General features: G+C 39.3%; 1 protein-coding gene across 2 annotated transcripts in view; it reads left to right on the forward strand.

Annotated features, from left to right (window-relative positions):
- Positions 1-10612: 10612 nt before the first annotated feature.
- Positions 10613-22170, forward strand: part of LOC101388239 (aldehyde oxidase-like) — a 49641-nt gene continuing 38083 nt past the window's right edge. The window contains exons 1-2 of one of the 2 annotated variants that reach the window (XM_087435741.1): positions 10628-10772; positions 11979-12313. In XM_087435741.1, the coding sequence (XP_087291867.1) occupies positions 12311-12313 (3 nt within the window). In that variant the 5' untranslated portion in view covers positions 10628-10772; positions 11979-12310. Of the gene's footprint in view, positions 10773-11978; positions 12314-22170 lie in introns of both variants that reach the window. The other variant, XM_087435740.1, reaches the window with a different exon arrangement.

Below are 22170 nucleotides of genomic sequence, written 5' to 3' on the forward strand. Positions count from 1 at the left end.
TTTTATTTATTTGAGCCTTCTCTCCTTTTTTCTTGGTGAATCTGGCTAAGGCTTGTCAATTTTGTTTATCTTGTCAAGGAACCAGCTCTTTGTTTCATTGATCCTTTCTACTGTTTTTTTTTTTTTTTTGATTGCATTTATTTCTGCTCTGATTTTTATTATTTCCCTCCTTCTGCTTTGGTTTTTATTCTTTTGCTAATTCTGTGAGGCATAGTTTAGGCTGCCTATTTGGACTTTTTCTAGTTTGTTACGGTGGGCCTGTATTGCTATGAGTTTCCTTCTCAGGACCACTTTTGCTGCATCCCATGTAAGTTGGTATGGTGTATTTTCATTTTCACTTGTCTCCAGATATGTTTTGATTTCTCCTTTAATTTCATCAATGATCCATTGGTTGTTCAGTAGCATGTTATTTAGTCTCCTCATCTTTGTCACTTTCCTGATTTTTTTCTTGTAGTTGATTTCTAGCTTCATGGCATTATGGTCAGAAAAAATGCTTGTTATGATTTTAATCTTCTTAAATTTATAGAGGCATGCCCTGTTTCCCAACATATGGTCTATTCTTGAGAATGTTCCATGCGCGTTTGAGAGAAATGTGTAATCTGCTGTGTTTGGATGGAGTGATCTATATATATCTATAAAGTCCGTCTCGTCAAGTTTTTCGTTTAAGTCCACTATTTCCTTATTGAGTTTCTTTCTGGATGATCTATCTATTGATGTAAGTGGGGTGTTAAGATCCCCTCCTATTATTGTGTTGTTGTTAATATCTCCTTTTAGGTTTGTTAATAGTTCCCTTATGTACTTTGGTGCTGCTGTGTTGGGTGCATATCTATTTATAAGTGATATGTCTTCTTGGTAGAGTGTCCCGTTTATCATTATCTATTGTCCCTCTTTGTCTCTCATTAACTGTTTTATCTTGAAGTGAACTTTGTCTGATATAAGTATGGCAACACCTGCTGTCTTTTGTTTGCCATTAGCTTAGAGTATTGTCTTCCATTCTTTCCCTCTGAGCCTGTGTTTGTGTTTAGAGCTGAGATGTGTTTCTTGGAGGCAGCAGGAAACACATGTTGGGTCTTGTTTTGTAATCCATCCCACCACTCTGTGTCTTTTGATTGGAGAATTCAGTCCATTTACATTTAGGGTAATTATTGATATATGAGGGTTTAATGTTGCTATTTTATCCCTCATTTTCCAGTTCTTTTGCATTTCTTTTGTTTCTCGTCCCGTGTGTTTCGGCCTACCAATTCAGTTTGGTATTTCTGTATGGTGATTCTCTTAGCTTTCTCTTTATTTATCATGTGTGACTCGGTTCTGATTATTTGATTAGGGGTTACAATCAGGTTTATATAAAAAATCTCATGGATGTGATAGTCCATTTTCTGATGGCCTCTTATTTCCTTAGACTAAGCTGATTCAATCCCTTCCTCTTCCCCTTCTAAGTTATTCCATCTTGGTTGTGAGTTTGTGTTTAAAGTGATGAGGTTATATTTATTTTTGGTGTTTTCCTTCCCTTGATCTTTGGCTTTATAACTAAGTGTTGGCTAATCTATTCTGATACAGAGCTGCAATTTTTCTGGTTTTGTCTACCTATATTTCTCCTTGTTCAAAGTATGCCCTTTCCCTTTTTTTATCAGGCATAAGGGCCTTCTTGAGTAATTCTTGTAGTGGGGGTCTTGTGGCAATGAACTCCCTTAGCTTTTGTTTATCAGGTATAGTTATTATTTCCCCATTATATCTGAGGGATTTTTTCACTAGATAGAGTATTCTTGGCTGAAAGTTTTTGTCTTTCAGAATTTTGAATATATCGATCCACTCACTCCTAGCCTGTAAAGTTTCTGTCAAGAAATCTGCTGAGATCCTGATAGAAATTCCTTTGTATGTTATTTTTTTGTCTAGCTGCCCTTAATATTTTTTCATTGTCATTGACTTTTGCCAGCTTAACTACTATATGCCCTGGAGAGAGTCTTTTCATGTTGATATGTTTAGGAGATCTATTGATTTCATTCACTGGTATTTCCAGCTCCTTCCCCAGGTTTCAGAGGTTCTCAGCTATTATTTCTTTGAACAAGTTCTCTGTTCCTTTTCCCCTCTCTTCTCCCTCTGGAATACCCATAATCCTTATGTTGCATTTCCTAATTGAGTCGGATATTTCTTGGAGAGTTTCTTCATATGATTTTAGTCAGTTCTCTTTTCTCCTCCATCTGGAGCCTTTCTGCATTGCTATCCTCAATATTGCTAATTCTTTCCTCCATATTGTCAGCTCTGATCCTTAAAGCTTCCAGATTTGTCTTTATCTCCTCCCTTGTGTTTTTCATCTCCAAGATTTCTGATTGGTTTTTCTTTCTAGTTTCAATCTCTTTTGTGAAGAAATTCCTGAGTTCATTGAATTGTCTATCTGTATTCTCTTGAAGTTCATTGAGCTTTTTTATGATGCCTATTTTGAATTCTCCGTCATTAAGGTTATACATTCTGTGCTTTCAGAGTTGATTGCTAGGTGCTTGTAATTTTCCTTCTCCTCTGGAGATGTAATATATCTTTTCATAGTGCCTGACGGTGTTGGTTTATTTTTCCTCATATTGGAAATGTCTGGTCACTGTTTCCTCCTGCTGTCATTGGATGGGGGCCAAGAGCTGTGTAGTCTGAGCTCGCCCTGATCTGTGGGTGCTCTGGTTGACGCACAGCTGAGCTGAAGCATGGTTGAACTGAAGCACAGCTGAGTGGAGGCTGCTGGGAACAGCTGGAGCTCAGGCATGGCTGGGCCAAAGAAGCCGGGGCTGGAGCATTCCTGAGCCTAAGCATGGCTGAGCCGATGCAGCTGGAGCTGGAGCGCGGGAATAGCTGGAGCTGGTGCACGGCTGGGTTGAAGCAGCTGGACCCGGGGCACAGTTGAGCCAGTGCAGCTGGAGCCTGGGTGAGATGAAGCCGGAGCAGCAGGGAGTTGGAGCTGCTGGGGCCAGGCCACTGGGGACTGCAGCTGCTGGGGCACTGGCCTAAAGTTTTTTCTAGTGTGTGATGTTAGATATGGATCTAATTTCATCTTTTTTCCAAATAGCTACCCAGCTTGTTGGGTAGTCTTTTTATTACAGCTGTCCCAGCACCATTTATTTATTTAAAGATGCATCTTTATCCCAATGATTTGAAATGTCAACCATGCCATATTCTATATATACTTTTAGCAGGACTAATGCTGGACTTTTTATTCTACTGCTGTCATCGGCTCTGCTTGTCTAGTATTGAGGCTTTATAGTATGTTTTAATATCTGGTAGGGCTGATACCCTCTGATAGTTTTTCACTGTTTTCCTTGATGTTCTTACATGTTTGTTTTTCCATATGAACTTTAGTGTTGACTTGTCTAGATCAGGGTTTTTCCATGTTGGCACTATTGAAATTCTGGGTACGTATTTCTTTGTTGTGAGAGGCAGTTCTGTGCATTGTAGGATATTTAGCAGTATCCCTGGCATCCACCCACTAGATATCAGTAGCATCCATCCATATATAACAATAAAAAATGTCTCTAAATGGAGCAGAATGTCATCTGGGGGGCAAAATTGCTGTGACCTGAAAACTACTACTCTGGCTTTTTGGTATTTTTATTGGGATGGATTGAATTTCTATGTTAATTTAGGGAGAGCTAACATCTTTGTATTGAGTTGTGCTATGCAAGAACAGGAGATATCTTTCTAATTATTTAAGTCTTCTTTTGTATCTTTTAGAAGTGTTTAAAAATTTTCATCATAGGTTTTACACATTTCTTGTTAAATTTATTTGTAGGGATTAATCTTTGTTGCTGTTGTAAATGGATATGTAAATGGGACATGTAAATCATATCCAGTGTTTATTGTTTGTGGATATGAAAGCTGTTGAATTCTGTGTAAGTTTATAACTTGCTACTTAACTGAATTCTTTTATTCTCTCTCTCATTTTTTCTCTGGAGTTTTCCAGGTATACTGTGATATCATCTGAAAATAGAGATAGTTTTACTTCTTTACCCATTCATGTCTCTTATTGATTTCCCTTTTGTAATTGCATTGGCTAATACCTCAAGTGCAGTGTTAAATAGTAGCAGGAATAGTGGGCATTCTTGCCTTGTTCCTGATTTTCGTGGAAATACCACTATTGCCTCCCCATTAAACAAGATACTGGCTTTAGAATTAAGATATATATATATAATTTATCATATTAAGAAAGTGTCCCTCAATGTCTATTGAGTGTTTTAATCATGAATAAGTGTTGAATTTTGCCAAAGGTTTTTTCAACATCTATGAAAACATCATATGCTTTATTGCCTTAGATTTATTAACATGGTGTATGATAATAGGTTTTCTAGTATTGAACCAACCTTGCATTCCTCAAATATATCTTATTTGGTTATGGTGTATGTTTTTCATAACATGGTGTTGGATTTCTTTACTAAAATATTTTGTTTAGAATTTTTGTGTCAGTACTCATAACTGATATGGGTTGATAGTTTTCCTTGTTTGAAATGTCTTTCTCTTGCTAGATATAAGTATTATACTTTCTTCATTAAGAGAATCAAGAAGTTCTCCTTTCTTTACAATGCTGTGAAATAATTTACAGAATGTTGGGACTATCTGGTCTCTGAAGGTTTGGTAAGATTCCCTCTGAAACCATCTGGACCAGGTGCTTTTTTCGTGGAGTAGTTCCTTACTAACTTTGTCTATTTGTCTTGTGACTATTGGTCTGTTTAAGCATTCTCACTCTAATAGGGTGAGTTTTGGTCATTTGCATTTGAAGGTTTTCAAATTTATTTGCAAAAGTCTCTAAAAGTATCTCTAATAAATTGGACATATAAATGAATTTTAAATATCTTTTCTTTCAATGATTATTTATCCTTTGTCATTTTTTTATATTTGTGCTTTTTCTCTTTCTTTTTTTTCTTGACCAAGTTAGGTAATGGTTTGTCTATGTTGTTAAATTTTTTTATCAAAAAATTAGAACTTTGATTTATTATTAGATCTACTACTTTTCTGTTCTCTATTTCATGAATTCCTGTTTTATATTTATTTCCTTCTTTGTGATTCCTTTTGATTTACTTAGTTCTTTTTCTAGTTTTTAGAGTTGGGAATTCAATTTATTATTTTATTCTTTCACTTATGTGAATAAAATTGTTTACTGCAGTTAATTTTCCTGTGAGCAATGCTTTGGTTGCATCCCATAGATTCTGATATGTAATGTTTTTATTGTCATTATTTTTTAATTTCTCCTTTCACTCAAGAGTTGTTTAATAGGAGATTTTCAAATATCCAGGTGGATGGACCTTTCTGTTTTTTGCTTTTGTTTGTAAAATCTAGTTTCATTGCATTGTGGTCAGAGATTGTTTTCTGCAGTAATTTTACTTTATGGAAGTTACTGATGTTTTCTTTATGACCTAATATATGATCAGCTTTTGTAACTGTGCTGTGAGCACTTGAGAAGAATATGTATTCTCTATTATCAGAGGGTAGAGTTTGATAGATACTCATAAGATTTACGCTATTGATTATGTTGTTCAGATCTTCTATCTCCTGACTGTTTTTTATCTACTTTATCTGTCTTATACTGAGAATAGAAGATTAAAATCTCCTATTATTGTGTTCCTGTCTGTCTCCATGCATCTCCTGTTTTTGCTTCATAAAGGTAGTTGCTCTGCTATTTGGTACATAAATATCATAATTACTATATATTCATTATGGATTAGGGCTTTTACTATTGACAGTGTTCCCATTTGCAATGTTCAGTTCTTTAGGTCTTAAGAGATAAAGACTTTAAAAAATATATTTGTATTACCTTCCTGATAACTCCTGCCACTCCTGTCCTCAATGCCTATGACGATCACTCTGTAGTAGCAGTTTCCTCTCATTGGGGGCCTATCAGAAGCTGTGATATACCTGCTGCATGGCATTCCCAATCCATAAAGAAAGGGGAAAAATGGTAGCTAGGTTATCATCACTCTTAGTATTTATACTGAATGTACACTGTGATTTTCGTTTTTAAAAAATTTACCAACTAAACTGTTTACCAAATAATCTGCATGCCCAGTGGATCTAAAGTAAAATGGAGTACTATTTTATTACAGCGTTTTGCTATACATAGTTTAGAATAGGTAGCTCTTTTGAAAGAATTAATCAAATTCTATCTAATTACCCAAGGCAGTGGTATCACATTGGCTCAGGAGAGGGGTGCAGAGAAGAGAAAGAGATCTATTCACCATCTAACCATTTATACCCATTTTAATTTGGGATCATGTGTATCTATCTCATCCCAAACCCATAAATAAAGTAAAGAATAGCTACTACTCCACTTCTTGCAACATGATATGCTAGATGCATGGATCAACCCTCTTCCTGAAAAAATAAAATACAATTACTGGGTGAAATATTTAAAAAGACAAACCTTGAATGCATCTATTAGCTAGTGGAGAAGTAGGAAAGCTCAGATCAGAGACTGAATGAGTGCAGGAAGCCAAAGAGTTAGATGGAGCCTGAAACTGGCTGTTTGCCTGAAGGCATTTGCCTAACTGGGTGAACCTAAGCGTTGGATCCACAGCCATGTGGGGCTGGAGACAGAAGGCAGATCCTAGGGTTTAGCTAAAATGGAGAATCTAATAGTAAACCTCGTTAGATAAAGTTGGGCTACACTTTCAGTAGAAGAGCAAACTAAAAATAACCTTCCCACCAGCTGTTTCAGCCATAATTCTGGTTCTGAATTGAGGAGGAAAAAAAAATCTGAGAATTCATAACCAAAAAAAAGAAACAATTTTCCCATTCCCAGATTATTAAGACATTTACCCATGATTTCATTTTGTTTTGACATTTAAATTTCTGATTCACGTGGATTTTGTTCTATTGTATGGGGTGAGGTATGAATGCAATTTTGACCTTTCTGCAAACAACGCCCCATAAATTTAAAAATTCATGTGTTCCAATATTTATTTGAAATGCCACCTTTTTTTATGTTGTATTTCCATATGCACTTAAATTTATTTCTCCATTTTCTCTTCTCTTCTACTAGTCTGTGTGTCTTTTATGCCGTACTACTGTACTCTTTAAATTATAGAGACTTTAGGAAAGATTTGAAGTTTCCCTCACAGAGGTTTGACACTTTTCCTGTTAAATTTATGCCTTGGTATTTCATCTTTTTTCTTGGTAATATAAATGGGATCTTCTCTTTGATTCTCTCTTCTAATTGATTATTGTTTGTATATATGAAGATTATTGATTTCTATATGTTAATTACTAAACTCTGTTATTGTTTTTAGTATTTTCCAGATTTATCTCCTGAAAACTAAGCTATCATTACCTCTTTTTACCACATAGAAGTGTGGATTTGAAGCTGAAACACAGTAGCTTAACAATTAGCGCAAAAATGATACATGATTATTCTCCTTAGATATATTAATGTGATGAACAATGTTCATTAATTTGCTGATACTGAAACCTTCCTGTCTTCACGGACTAAACCCACTTTCTAATGTGTGCTAGCTGTCGTCTCTCAGCTCTAAGCCCACCTCTCTATACCTTGCTGTGTGATGCTGGAACTCGAGAAATCACATTGCTGCTTTCCCCGCTGACTCTCTTTTAGCTTCTGTCACTAGGGGGCGATAGAAGGAGCTGGAAAACCAGAATGAGGGAAAAGGAACTTGCTCCTTCCTGTTTGCTTGCTTTCCTGTCAGCGTCAGCTCAGCAGTGTTGCTTTCCAAGCAGCAGCAGCTGGTTCCAGTCACCAGGTGGTTAGCACTCCTAGAACCAGCCTCATTATGCCCCCTGGGAGGTACCAGCACTGCTTGGGCTGTGTCCCCTCCCAGGCCTCAGGCCTAGCTCCTCAGGGAGTCTCCTTCAGGCTCCTGAGGTGGCAGCACCATCCTGGCCACACGCTGTCCTTTGAGATCTGAGTTCCAGCTCTGGAAAGCCCCTTTCCTAGCGCCTGAGGTATTAACAGCAGCTGAGTGGTGCCCTCCCGGCAGAGGTCTCCTCCAAGCTTCCAGGTTGTAATAATCCCAGCCTCTTCCTTTTTTAACCCCAGCTGGTTCCTGTACATTGCTAGAGGAAATGCAATGTGATACAACCTTTATAGAAAAGATTTTGACAATATCCAGCAAAATTACATATGCATATAAAATCATTCAACCCAGCAATCCCACTTTTAGGTAACTATACCAAAAATTCTCTTGAAAAAATACAAAAATTTCATTATGGCATGGTTCGTACTAGCAAAAAAGAAAAGAAAAGAAAGGAACCATGTGAGAAACCATCAATAGGGCACAGCTAACTTGAGAGCCAGCTGAAATGGATGAAAATAGCTATCAACCTGGTAATGAACAGAGATACTTGACCTTAGAAAAAGTCTTTGAATTTGTATCTTTATGAGGGTGTGCTCTAAGGAGAAAAAGAACTGTAAAAAATCTTAAACTTTCATTCACTAGTCTTATTGCTGCCATAATATTGATGTGGCTTTTTTGAAATAGATCTAAGGACAGATTAAAGCAATTATGTTAAGATTTTAGAACCAAGATTTTTTGGCATAAGACAAAAATTATAAAATCCAAGAAAGTTAAAAAAAACTCTGCAATCTTCAATTTTAATTAGAAATATTAGTGTTAATTGATGCTTTTTGCACTCCTCTTTTTAAAATTATGTATTTTCCAGCTGTGTCCAATTTTCTAAATACTATTTCCCATTCAGAGGAAGCAGGGCTCTTTGGATCAATGGCTGATTCCAAGTCTGAGACAGGTTAGAGATGAGGTGAGCCTGGCATGTTTTGGTCCAGAAAGCAAGGAAATTGTAAAAACCTCATGGCGACCACATCAAAAGGACACAAGTTCCCATTTGAAGGTGCTTCCACTGGCTAAGATGGGACAAACTGAACATCAGTCAGAATGATGACTGAAGTTGGTTAAAACACTAACTATACAAAGTCGTAAGTTCATAATGATAATCAAAAAAAGGAGAAACAAAGCAAAGCATATTGGATACCACTGGAAGTTGCTAGGACACTTAACTCAATCCTCCAAAAATTCATAATTTAAGGGAAAGTAATAAAAATTTATCTTGCCTTTCTGGTGTGAATTTAATTTCTGCAGTCAGTAGCTCCAGTGAATCGTGATAATTCTTCGATTCAAAAGAATCTCAGCTGATGAATGCCGAGGAATGTTAGAATTAAAGAAATTACTCATGCAATCCACTCATAAAATGAGTGCTTCAGAAAATGGTGAAACCCTGAGGTGCGATGTTGACGGAGAAATTCATTGTGAAGAGAGAACCACTGACCCTGGTGATCAGTCTTAGCTTTGCTGAAAACAAGACAGCAGACACCGTCTGCCTCCCCATGTGCTGCAGTGTCAAATGTAGGCACCACCTGCGAAGCATTCTTACTCTCCCCTAAAAAATGAATCAAAGCATCACATCTATATGCAGTGTACAGGCAAGACGACGGATGGAAGAACAAAGAACACCACGGAGAAACCTCCAGCCATCCTCAACATGCGTTCATTCTACAGGACAACCCACCTCCATTCTTCTTCACCATGCTAATGCATTAAAAACGGGGAGTGGGTGAGGAGACTGTTCTAGATAAAAAGGGACTGAAGAGACAACAAGCAAATAGTACATGGAGTAGAAATCAAGTGTAAAAAGACGTTTTTTAAGACACTGGGAAATTTGAGGCTATTAAAAAAATATGCATTTTGTTGGATTTGATAATGGCATTTTGGCTTAGTAAAAAAATTTTTTTTTTAAATGTATACTGAAGTATTTAGGGGTAAAATGATATATCTGAGATTGGCTTTAAAATACTCCAGAAAAAATACTGGAGTATGGTAAAATGTTGACCAGTCTTACAGCTTAGCGAGTGAGGTGTACAGGAATGCTAGTTGTACTCTTTGTACTCTACAAATTTTGGAAATGTTCACAATAAAAATCGTGTTTACAGAAATGAAATGACACAGGAAAATATTCTAGGTATGCTCAGTGAAAAGAAGTCTGGAAAAGAGTTTGATCCCATTTGAGTTTTTGAAAGGCATTAAGGGCAGGTTTCAAAAACATACAGATAGACCCAGAAAGTTAACAGTGGTACATTCTAAGTTGTGGACACACGAGATTTTTATTTTCATGCTTTTCAGTATTTTCCAAGATTGATTTTTAAAGTTTTTCCTGATGTTTTACATCTCCATTGATATTTATCACGTAAACTTCGTGGTTATTTACTGAATAAACTGTGAATAATGAGAACACCTTTTTTTTAAAACTCAGTTTATATCAAGGTCGCTCTTGATTTTAAACAGCAACTGGACTAGTTATCTCTAAAACTGCGAGGTCAAGTTGTAAACCATTCCTTGTCCTGAGCTCCTCTCCCGCAAAGTCGGGGTCACGGTGCTGGTGTATCAACTACTAAGGGTCCAGACTGCAGCAGGCGCGGGGGCAGGGGGCACCGAGCCCTCCTCTTCCCGGACTTCAGATGCGGCTGCAGAGCCGCTGAGCCTGTGCACTAAGGTCGCGGCCGCCGCCCCGGCCCGGGGGAGCCGCGGGTGCCGCCAGCGGCCGCGCAGGCCGGCGCCGGTGACGCCTCACGTCCGGGGAGGGCCGTTCCCGGCGACGCCTTCCGGGCCCCGAGCTCGCGCTGCGGACTCTCCGCGCCGGGCTGGGGCGCTGCAGGCTCCGGCGGCCGCGCTCACTCGCCCGCCCGCGTCCCCGCGTCCGGCTGCCCTCCCCGGAGCGAGCCCGCGCCCGGCGCCATGGCCGGGGCGGCCGAGCTGCGCTTCTGCGTGAACGGCCGCCAGGTGAGGCCCCGTGTCCCCGTGTCCCCCTCTGCACAAGGGGGCGAATAAGAGCACCTTCTCCCCTGGACCTGGGGTGAGGACTGGGCGCCCTGGAGGCTGGTTACCGGGGAGCCTGGCGTCCCGTCAGCGCTCGGCCTGCGGGGGTGATTGTTGACACCTGCACTGGGAGACGCTCTGCTTCGTGGTGGAGCCAGGACCTGCCCAGAAGTGTCGAGGGGTCAAAAAGCGGTCATGGAGCATTATGTGCTCAGAAAACGTAGGGTCTTGATGTGAGGAAGGAACCTGGAAAGAGCTGTCCATTGCCTAGTGTTTCCCGGGGTTTTGGTTTAGAGAACTGAGAGGAAATTTCTGGGCTTCGGGGTTGACTGTAGTGACTCAGAGAAAAGTGGAGGGGGTGGAGGTGGCTTAGGCAGGAAGAAGCAACAATGAAAATGAATTTTCTTTTTTTGTGAGGAAGGTCAGCCCTGAGCCAACATCCATACCAGTCCTCCTCTTTTTTTGGCTGAGGAAGACTGGCCCTGGGCTAACATCCGTGCCCATCTGCCTCCACTTTTATATGGGACTCCGCCACAGCATGGCCTGATACGCGGTACATCTGTGTGCCCAGGATCCGGGCCAGGGCCAGCAGCAGCAGAGAGCAGGCACTTAACCCCGGCGCCGCGGGGCCCACCCCTAAAATGAATGTTAAGGCAGCCCGAAGCTCGGCAGCAGTGTCCTCGTTGGTTGTCGGGCGGCCTCCTCTGCTCTCAGGCTGCTGTGGGTTATTGTTCTTCTACTGACCGGGCCCCACGACACACACCTCCTCCTTCCCTCGTCCCCCCAGCCTCGTCCCTTCACACACTCCTCTCTCCCTCCCTTAGTTTCCATTCCGTCACCCCCCGGACCCCAATCTCCTTTCTCTTCCTCTTTCTGCCTCTGTCTGGGAGCTGGCAAGGCCCCCTCAGGCACGAGCCCCACCCCGCACAGAGGAAAGTGATCTCTCAACCCCGTGCAGTGTGAACCCGAAGTCTCCCAAAGGGCTGGTGGAGACGCCGGCGGCGGACTCGGCCCTTGCCACATCCAAGGCCCCTGAGACGGGAACGTGCGCCGACCCTGACCCGAGAACTGGCGTGGTCCCTCCAAACCCGAGTCAGTGACAGCTCTGTTCCTCAGTCCCTGCCCGCCCCCAGCCCCCATGTTAGTCCTGACCCCCCTGTTTCTCCCCAGGACCTGCCACGACAGGATGCTTCTGGGTCCCTGCTCCCACTTCCTTCCTCCAAAGATGCCATCCACCAAATATGAAAAATAAACACAGTTCAAGCCAGCGGCACTTTGAGCCAGACTCCCGTCTCTTGAGACATCTGCTGGAACAAACACCCAAACAAACAAGGCCTGCTTCTTCCATGAATTCTTTCCCAAGATATACAAATATCTCTCAAGCCTAAAATGCTATTCTTTCCTATCCAGGCTACCCACATCCTGTTTCTCCACGAAAATGGAGCTTCTGTGGATTCACCATCACCATCCTATGCAATAATTAAGATTAGTTTCAGCTGCAAATGGTACAAACTCAAACCTAAGAGTGATTCAAACAAGATACAAGTCGGTTTTACTTTTACATAAAGGATTTCTGGGGATAGACGTTGTGGGGCTGGTCCAGAAACTTCATGGTGTCGTCTGGGACCCAGGTTTCTTCTCTTTCCTCTGCTGACATTTATGTGTTGCCTTGTGATCTAAAATGGCTGCTGGAATTCTAGCCATTTCATCCCTATTCCAGGCAGCAGGAAGAAAGAAAGGGAGAATGCATGCTGGGATAGACAACTAACAATTTCTGCCACCATTATTAGCACTTTTCTGTTTTTCTTTCTTTCCTTCTGTTCAGATGTCACAGTCTGTGAGAAGTCATTTCTCCTTCCTTCATGTTCTCATAGCAAATTGTACATATCAAGTTCAAGTTATTTGTTTAAATTAATTAACATTTGTTATGTCTCTCTGATATATCCCCAGCACCTAGCTCCGAGTTTAACACAAAGAATAACAGAAGGTGGTTGCGCTCAGATCAAGGGAAGCTTATACGTACACAGATAATTGTGATGGGGGTAAAAGTTCTAGGAAAGGTGGACTTTGGCCATGGGGGACAGGGGAGGATGGTTACTTGGAACAGAGAGTGGGAAGGGGTGTTAGATGACACACCCCCCACAGGAGAGAACATTTGAGCAGGGCTTTGAACGACCTACAGAATTCTGCCAAGTAGAGAGGCGATTAGGGCTTTCTGGACAGAAGGCATCCCGCATGCAGACGTGGTGAAGGGTAGAAGTCCGTGCAGAGCTGGGAGCAGCCAGTTCTCCCCTGTTACGGGAGTTCAGGATGCGTGGGGTGAGTGGCAGGAGAGGACGGGCCGTAGATCAAAGAGGCCTTGTAGGATATGCCATGGAATTTGACTTTCTTCTCGTATCCCAGGAACTCTTGAATATAAATTCACCTCAGACCCACTCAGCGTGCCCATTAAAGATGCACATTTTCTGGTTCCCTCTCCCAGAAATCCTGATTCCATAGGAGATTCTTTTTAACAAGCACCCTGCATGATTCAGGAATTGCCAGCGTGGCAGTTGGCAGCCAGGAACCAGTGTTGCATTTGAGCAGACACAGGAGGTGACCAGACTCGGATTTTAGAAGTCACTCCGGTAGTGGAACGGAGGGTGGCACTGCGGGTGCCGAGAATGGGGCAGGAGACCTCTCAGGCGGCCTTATAACTGTTCAGGCAGGAGGTGCCCACTGTGGATTCCAGGGAGTGGCAGTGGAAGTGAGGGGCTGTAGAGACTCGTTTTGGAAGTGTAAGTGGCAGGACTTGGTGACAGTGATTGTGCTGGACTGAAAGAAAGTAGAAGTTGTAAATGGCTCGGGTTTTAAGCTTCGATGCCCTAGCAGGTGGTGAGGCTATTAAACAAGTTAGGGAAAAGAAAGGAAGGAGTAAGTTTGAGAAAGAAAGAGTTGTATTTCAGGGCCAATTAAGTTGGGGATGCCTGGGGGCCTCCACACTCTTCCTTGTATTACAGTGTGTGTACACACACACACACACACACACACACACAATCACATCTCCCTTCCTATGCTGCGGACTCCTCCAGGCCACAGGTCTGACTGTGATAATTGGCACATGCCTCACTCTTGAGGCATATGGCCACTGAAAATTGAGGGTGAGGAGGCATCTCCAGAATAAGCACATGTCCCCTTCTCACCTACTTCCCAGGGGGAAATTCATATAACATGGTGAAGGGTGGACTCTACTTCTGAAATTGCGAAGCATCAAGCTTCTATTTTTTCTGAGTATCCAAAAGAAATCCAATTCTTTTTCTTTGAGGAAGATTGGCCCTGAGCTAACATTTGTTGCCAATCTTCCTCTCTTTTTTTTTTTTGCTATTATTTTTTTAAAAAATTTTTTGTTTATTGCAGTAACATTGGTTTATAGCATTGTATAAATTTCAGGTGTACATCATTATACTTCTGTTTCTGCATAGATTACATCATGTTCACCACCCAAATACTTACAACCCATCACCACACACCTGTGCCGAATTATCCCTTTTGCCCTCCTCCCTCCCCCCTTCCCCTCTGGTAACCACCAATCCAATCTCTGTCTCTATATGTTTGTTTATTGTTGTTGTTATCTACTACTTAATGAAGGAAATCATACGGTATTTGACCTTCTCCCTCTGACTTATTTCACTTTGCATAATACCCTCAATGTCCATCCATGTTGTCACAAATGGCTGGATTTCATCGTTTCTTATGGCTGAGTAGTATTCCATTGTGTATATATACCACATCTTCTTTATCCATTCGTCCCTTGATGGGCACTTAGGTTGCTTCCAAGTCTTGGCTATTGTGAATAACGCTGCAATGAACACAGAGGTGCATGTATCTTTATGCATTGGTGTTTTCAGGTTCTTTGGATAAATACCCAGCAGTGGAATAGCTGGATCATATGGTAGTTCTATCCTTGATTTTTTGAGGAATCTCCATACTGTTTTCCATAGTGGCTGCACCAGTTTGCACTCCCACCAGCAGTGTATGAGAGTTCCCTTCTTTCCACATCCTCTCCAACACATGTTGTTTCCTGTCTTGTTAATTACAGCCATTCTAACGGGCGTGAGGTGATATTGCATTGTAGTTTTGATTTGCATTTCCCTGCTGGTTAATGATTTTGAACATCTTTTCATGTGCCTGTTGGCCACCTGTATGTCTTCTTTGGAGAAATGTCTGTTCAGGTCTTTTGCCCATTTTTTAATTGGGTTATTAGTTTTTTTGTTGTTGAGATGCATCAGTTCTTTGTATATTTTGGAGATTAAGCCCTTATCAGATGTATGGTTTACAAATATCTTCTCCCAGTTGTTAGGTTGTCTTTTCGTTTTGTTGATGGTTTCCTTTGCTGTGCAGAAGATTTTTAGTTTGATGTAGTCCCATTTGTTTATTTTTTCTATTGTTTCTCTTGCCTGGTCAGACATGGTGCTTGAAAATAGGTTGCTAAGACCGATGTCGAAGAGCGTACTGCCTATGTTTTCTTCTAGAATTTTCATAGTTTCAGGTCTTAAATTCAAGTCTTTAATCCATTTTGAGCTAATGTTTGTGTATGGTGTAAGGTAAGGGTCTACTTTCATTTTTTTTTAATGTGGCTGTCCAGTTTTCCCAACACCATTTGTTGAAGAGACTTTCTTTTCTGCATTGTATGTTCTTGGCTCCTTTGTCAAAGATTAGCTGTCCATAGATGTGTGGGTTTATTTCTGGGCTTTCGATTCTATTCCATTGATCTGTGTGTCTGTTTTTGTGCCAGTACCATGCTGTTTTGGTTACTATAGCTTTGTAGTATATTTTGAAATCAGGGAGTGTGATACCTCCAGCTTTGTTCTTTTTTCTCAGGATTCCTTTAGCTATTCGGGGTCTTTTGTTGTTCCAAATAAATTTTAGGATTCTTTGTTCTATTTCTGTGAAAAATGTTGTTGGAATTTTGATAGGGATTGCATTGAATCTATAGATGGCTTTAGGAAGTATGGACATCTTAACTATGTTAATTCTTCCAATCCAAGAGCACGGAATATCTTTCCATTTCTTTGTGTCTTCTTCAATTTCTTTCAGCAATGTTTTATAGTTTTCCATGTACAGCTCTTTCACCTCTTTGGTTAAGTTTATTCCTAGGTATTTTATTCTTTTTGTTGCAATTGTAAATGGGATTGTATTCTTTTTTTTTTTTTTTTTTTTTTTTTTTAAACAACAGAAATTTATTTTTGCACAATTCTCGAGGTTAAAAGTCCAAGATCAAGGTATTGGCAGGATTGGTTTCTTCTGAAGCCTCTCTCCTTGGCTTGTAGATGGCTGTCTCCTCTCTGTGTCTTCACGTCATCTTCCTTGTGTACAAATCTGTATTCAAATTTCCTCTTCTTATAAGGACTCCTGTCAGACTGGATTAGGGCCCACCATAATGACCTCATTTTACTTTAATTACCTCTGTAAAGACCCTATGTCCAAATACAGTCACATTCTGAGGTGCTGGGGAATAGGACTTCAACTTATAAACTTGGGGGGGATACAATCCAGCTCATAACAGTAGCGCTGCTGAAAAATTATGTTAACCCAGATCTATTATATTCCCTGAGTGAATCATTACCTGACCATTATCAGGAAATGTGAATATCCATTCTAACTTTCTTTTTTTTTTTTTTTTTTAAATTTTTTGTTTATTGCAGTAACATTGGTTTATAACATTGTAAAAATTTCAGGTGTACATCATTGTACTTCTATTTCTGCATAGATTACATCATGTTCACCACCAAAATACTAATTACAACCCATCACCACACACATGTACCCAATTATCCCTTTCACCCTCCTCCCCCCCCCCCTCCCCTCTGGTAACCACCAATCCAATCTCTGTCCCTATGTGTTTGTTTATTGTTGTTATTATCTACTACTTAATGAAGGAAATCATACGGTATTTGACCTTCTCCCTCTGACTTATTTCACTTTGCATCATGCCCTCAATGTCCATCCATGTTGTCACAAATGGCTGGATTTCATCGTTTCTTATGGCTGAGTAGTATTCCATTGTGTATATATACCACAGCTTTTTTATCCATTCGTCCCTTGATGGGCACTTAGGTTGCTTCCAAGTCTTGGCTATCGTGAATAAGGCTGCAATGAACACAGGGGTGCATGTACCTTTGCAAATTGGTGTTTTCAAGTTCTTTGGATAAATACCCAACAGTGGAATAGCTGGATCATATGGTAGTTCTATCGTTGAATTTTTGAGGAATCTCCATACTGTTTTCCATAGTGGCTGCACCAGTTTGCACTCCCACCAGCAGTGTATGAGAGTTCCCTTCTCTCCACAACCTCTCCAACACATGTTGTTTCCTGTCTTGTTAATTATAGCCATTCTGACGGGCGTGAGGTTATATCTCATTGTTGTTTTGATTTGCATTTCCCTGATAGTTAGTGATTTTGAACATCTTTTCATGTGTCTGTTGGCCATCTGTATATCTTCTTTGGAGAAATGTCTGTTCAGGTCTTTTGCCCATTTTTTAATTGGGTTGTTAGTTTTTTTGTTGTTGAGATGCATGAGTTCTTTATATATTTTGGAGATTAAGCCCTTATCAGATGTATGGTTTGCAAATATCTTCTCCCAATTGTTAGGTTGTCTTTTCGTTTTGTTGATGGTTTCCTTTGCTGTGCAGAAGTTTTTAGTTTGATGTAGTCCCATTTGTTTATTTTTTCTATTGTTTCTCTTGCCCGGTCAGATGTGGTGTTTGAAAAGATGTTGCTAAGACTGATGTCGAAGAGCGTACTGCCTATGTTTTCTTCTAGAACTTTCACAGTTTCAGGTCTTACATTCAAGTCTTTAATCCATTTGGAGTTAATTTTTGTGTATGGTGTAAGGTAAGAGTCTACTTTCATTTTTGCATATGGCTATCCAGTTTTCCCAACACCATTTGTTGAAGAGACTTTCTTTTCCCCATTGTATGTTCTTGGCTCCTTTGTCAAAGATTAGCTGTCCATAGATGTGTGGGTTTATTTCTGGGCTTTCGATTCTATTCCATTGATCTGTGTGTCTGTTTTTGTGCCAGTACCATGCTGTTTTGGTTACTATAGCTTTGTAGTATATTTTGAAATCAGGGAGTGTGATACCTCCAGCTTTGTTCTTTTTTCTCAGGATTCCTTTAGCTATTCGGGGTCTTTTGTTGTTCCAAATAAATTTTAGGATTCTTTGTTCTATTTCTGTGAAAAATGTTGTTGGAACTTTGATAGGGATTGCATTGAATCTATAGATGGCTTTAGGAAGTATGGACATCTTAACTATGTTAATTCTTCCAATCCAAGAGCACGGAATATCTTTCCATTTCTTTGTGTCTTCTTCAATTTCTTTCAGAAATGTTTTATAGTTTTCGTGTACAGATCTTTCACCTCTTTGGTTAAGTTTATTCCTAGGTATTTTATTCTTTTTGTTGCAATTGTAAATGGGATGGTATTCTTAATTTCTCTTTCTGCTACTTCGTTGTTAGTGTACAGAAATGCAACTGATTTTTGTATGTTGATTTTGTATCCTGCAACTTTACCATATTCGTTTATTACTTCTAAAAGTTTTCTGGTGGATTCTTTAGGGTTTTCTATATATAAAATCATGTCATCTGCAAATAGTGACAGTTTCACTTCTTCCTTTCCAATTTGGATCCCTTTTATTTCTTTCTCTTGCCTGATTGCTCTGGCTAGGACTTCCAGTACTATGTTAAATAGGAGTGGTGACAGTGGGCATCCTTGTCTGGTTCCTGTTCTTAGAGGGATAGCTTTCAGTTTTTCACCATTGAGGATGATATTAGCTGTGGGTTTCTCATATATGGTCTTTATTATGTTGAGGTACTTTCCTTCTATACCCATTTTATTCAGAGTTTTTATCATAAATGGATGCTGGATCTTGTCAAATGCTTTCTCTGCATCTATTGAGATGATCATGTGATTTTGTTCTTCATTTTATTAATGTGGTGTATTACGTTGATTGATTTGCGAATGTTAAACCATCCCTGCATACCTGGAATAAATCCCACTTGATCATGGTGTATAATCTTTTAACGTATTGTTGTATGCGATTTGCTAGTATTTTGTTGAGGATTTTCGCATCGATGTTCATCAGTGATATTGGCCTGTAATTTTCTTTTTTGTGTTGTCCTTGTCTGGTTTTGGTATCAGGGTAATGTCAGCTTCGTAGAATGAGTTAGGAGCTTCCCTCCTCAATTTTTGGAAGAGTTTGAGAAGGATAGGTATTAAGTCTTCTTTGAATGTTTGGTAGAATTCACCAGGAAGCCGTCTGGTCCTGGACTTTTATTTTTGGGGAGGTTTTTGATTACTGTTTCGATCTCCTTACTGGTGATTGGTCTATTCAAATTCTCTACTTCTTCTTGATCCAGTTTTGGAAGGTTGTATGATTCTAAGAATTTATCCATTTCTTCCAGATTGTCGAATTGGTTGGCATATAGTTTTTCATAGTATTCTCTTATAATCTTTTGTATTTCTGAGGTGTCTGTTGTAACCTCTCCTCTTTCATTTCTGATTTTACTTATTTGTGCCTTCTCTCTTTTTTTTTCTTCGTGAGTCTAGCTAAAGGTTTGTCTATTTTGTTGATCTTTTCAAAGAACCAGCTCTTGGTTTTATTAATTTTTCTATTGTTTTTGGTCTCTATTTCATTTATTTCTGCTCTGATTTTTATTATTTCCCTTCTTCTACTGATTTTGGGCTTTGTTTGTTCTTCTTTTTCCAGTTCCTTTAGGTGCATTGTTAGATTGTTTATTTGAGATTTTTCTTGTTTGTTGAGATAGGCCTGTATTGCTATAAACTTCCCTCTTAGAACCGCTTTTGCTGTATCCCATAAATTCTGGCATGTCGTATTTTCATTTTCATTTGTCTCCAGGTATTTTTTGATTTCTTCTTTGATTTCTTCATTAACCCAGTCATTGTTCAGTAGCATTTTGTTTAATCTCCATGTATTTGTGGCTTTTCTGATTTTCTTCCTATAGTTGATTTCTAGTTTCATACCTTTGTGGTCAGAAAAGATGCTTGGTATTATTTCAATCTTCTTAAATTTATGGAGACTTGTTTTGTGGCCTAATATGTGATCAATCCTGGAGAACGTTCCATGTGCATTTGAAAAGAACGTGTATTCTTCGGTTTTTGGATGGAATGCTCTGTATATATCTACTAGGTCCATCTGTTCTAGTGTGTCGTTTAAGGCCAATGTTTCCTTATTGATCTTCTGTTTGGATGATCTATCCATTGGTGTAAGTGGATGGGATTGTATTCTTAATTTCTCTTTCTGCTACTTCGTTGTTAGTGTATAGAAATGCAACTGATTTTTGTATGTTGATTTTGTATCCTGCAACTTTACCATATTCGTTTATTACTTCTAAAAGTTTTCTGGTGGATTCTTTAGGGTTTTCTATATAGAAAATCATGTCATCTGCAAATAGTGACAGTTTCACTTCTTCCTTTCCAATTTGGATACCTTTTATTTCTTTCTCTTGCCTGATTGCTCTGGCTAGGACTTCCAGTACTGTGTTAAATAGGAGTGGTGAGAGTGAGCATCCTTGTCTGGTTCCTGTTCTTAGAGGGATAGCTTTCAGTTTTTCACCATTGAGGATGATATTAGCTGTGGGTTTCTCATATATGGGCTTTATTATGTTGAGGTACTTTCCTTCTATACCCATTTTATTCAGAGTTTTTATCATAAATGGATGCTGTATCTTGTCAAATGCTTTCTCTGCATCTATTGAGATGATCATGTGCTTTTTATTCTTCATTTTATTAATGTGGTGTATCACGTTGATTGATATTGCATGTTAATCCATCCCTGCATACCTGGAATAAATCCCACTTGATCATGGTGTATAATCTTTTTAACGTATTATTGTATGCAATTTGCTAGTATTTTGTTGAGGATTTTTGCATCGATGTTCATCAGTGATATTGGCCTGTAGTTTTCTTTTTTTGTGTTGTCCTTGTCTGGTTTTGGTATCAGGGTAATGTCGGCTTCATAGAATGAGTTAGGGAGCTTCCCCCCTCCTCAATTTTTTGGAAGAGTTTGAGAAGGATAGGTATTAAGTCTTCTTTGAATGTTTGGTAGAATTCACCAGGGAAGCCGTCTGGTCCTGGACTTTTATTTTTGGGGAGGTTTTTGATTACTGTTTCAGTCTCCTTACTGGTGATTGGTCTATTCAAATTCTCTACTTCTTCTTGATCCAGTTTTGGAAGGTTGTATGATTCTAAGAATTTACCCATTTCTTCCAGATTTTTGAATTAGTTGGCATATAGCTTTTCATAGTATTCTCTTATAATCTTTTGTATTTCTGAGGTGTCTGTTGTAATTTCTCCTCTTTCATTTCTGATTTTACTTATTTGTGCCTTCTCTCTTTTTTTCTTGGTGAGTCTAGCTAAAGGTTTGTCAATTTTGTTTATCTTTTCAAAGAACCAACTCTTGGTTTTATTAATTTTTTCTATTTTTTGTTGGTCTCTATTTCATTTATTTCTGCTCTGATTTTTATTATTTCCCTTCTTCTACTGATTTTAGGCTTTGTTTGTTCTTATTTTTCCAGTTCCTTCAGGTGCATTGTTAGATTGCTTATTTGAGATTTTTCTTGTTTGTTGAGATAGGCCTGGATTGCTATAAACTTCCCTCTTAGAACCGCTTTTGCTGTATCCCATAAATTCTGGCATGTCGTATTTTCATTTTCATTTGTCTCCAGGTATTTTTTGATTTCTTCTTTGATTTCTTTGTTGACCCAGTCATTGTTCAGTAGCATTTTGTTTAATCTCCACGTATTTGTGGCTTTTCTGATTTTCTTCCTATAGTTGATTTCTAGTTTCATACCGTTGTGGTCAGAAAAGATGCTTGGTATTATTTCAATCTTCTTAAATTTATGGAGGCTTGTTTTGTGGCCTAATATGTGATCAGTCCTGGAGAATATTCCATGTGCATTTGAAAAGAACGTGTATTCTTTGGTTTTTGGATGGAATGCTCTGTATATATCTACTAGGTCCATCTGTTCTAGTGTATCATTTAAGGCCAATGTTTCCTTATTGATCTTCTGTTTGGATGATCTATCCGTTGGTGTAAGTGGAGTGTTAAAGTCTCCTACTATTATTGTGTTACTGTCTATTTCTGTTTTTATGTCTGTTAATAATTGCTTTATATATTTAGGTGCACCTACATTGGGTGCGTAGATATTTACAAGTGTTATGTCCTCTTGTTGGATTGTTCCCTTGATCATTATGTAATGCCCTTCGTTGTCTCTTTTTACAGTTTTTGTTTTAAAGTCTATTTTGTCTGATATGAGTACTGCTACCCCAGCTTTCTTTTCATTGCCATTTGCATGGAGTATCT

The sequence above is a fragment of the Ceratotherium simum genome, chromosome 9, assembly GCF_057802395.1.
Source record: "Ceratotherium simum simum isolate JZ-2026a chromosome 9, ASM5780239v1, whole genome shotgun sequence".
Classification (NCBI taxonomy): Eukaryota; Metazoa; Chordata; class Mammalia; order Perissodactyla; family Rhinocerotidae; genus Ceratotherium; species Ceratotherium simum.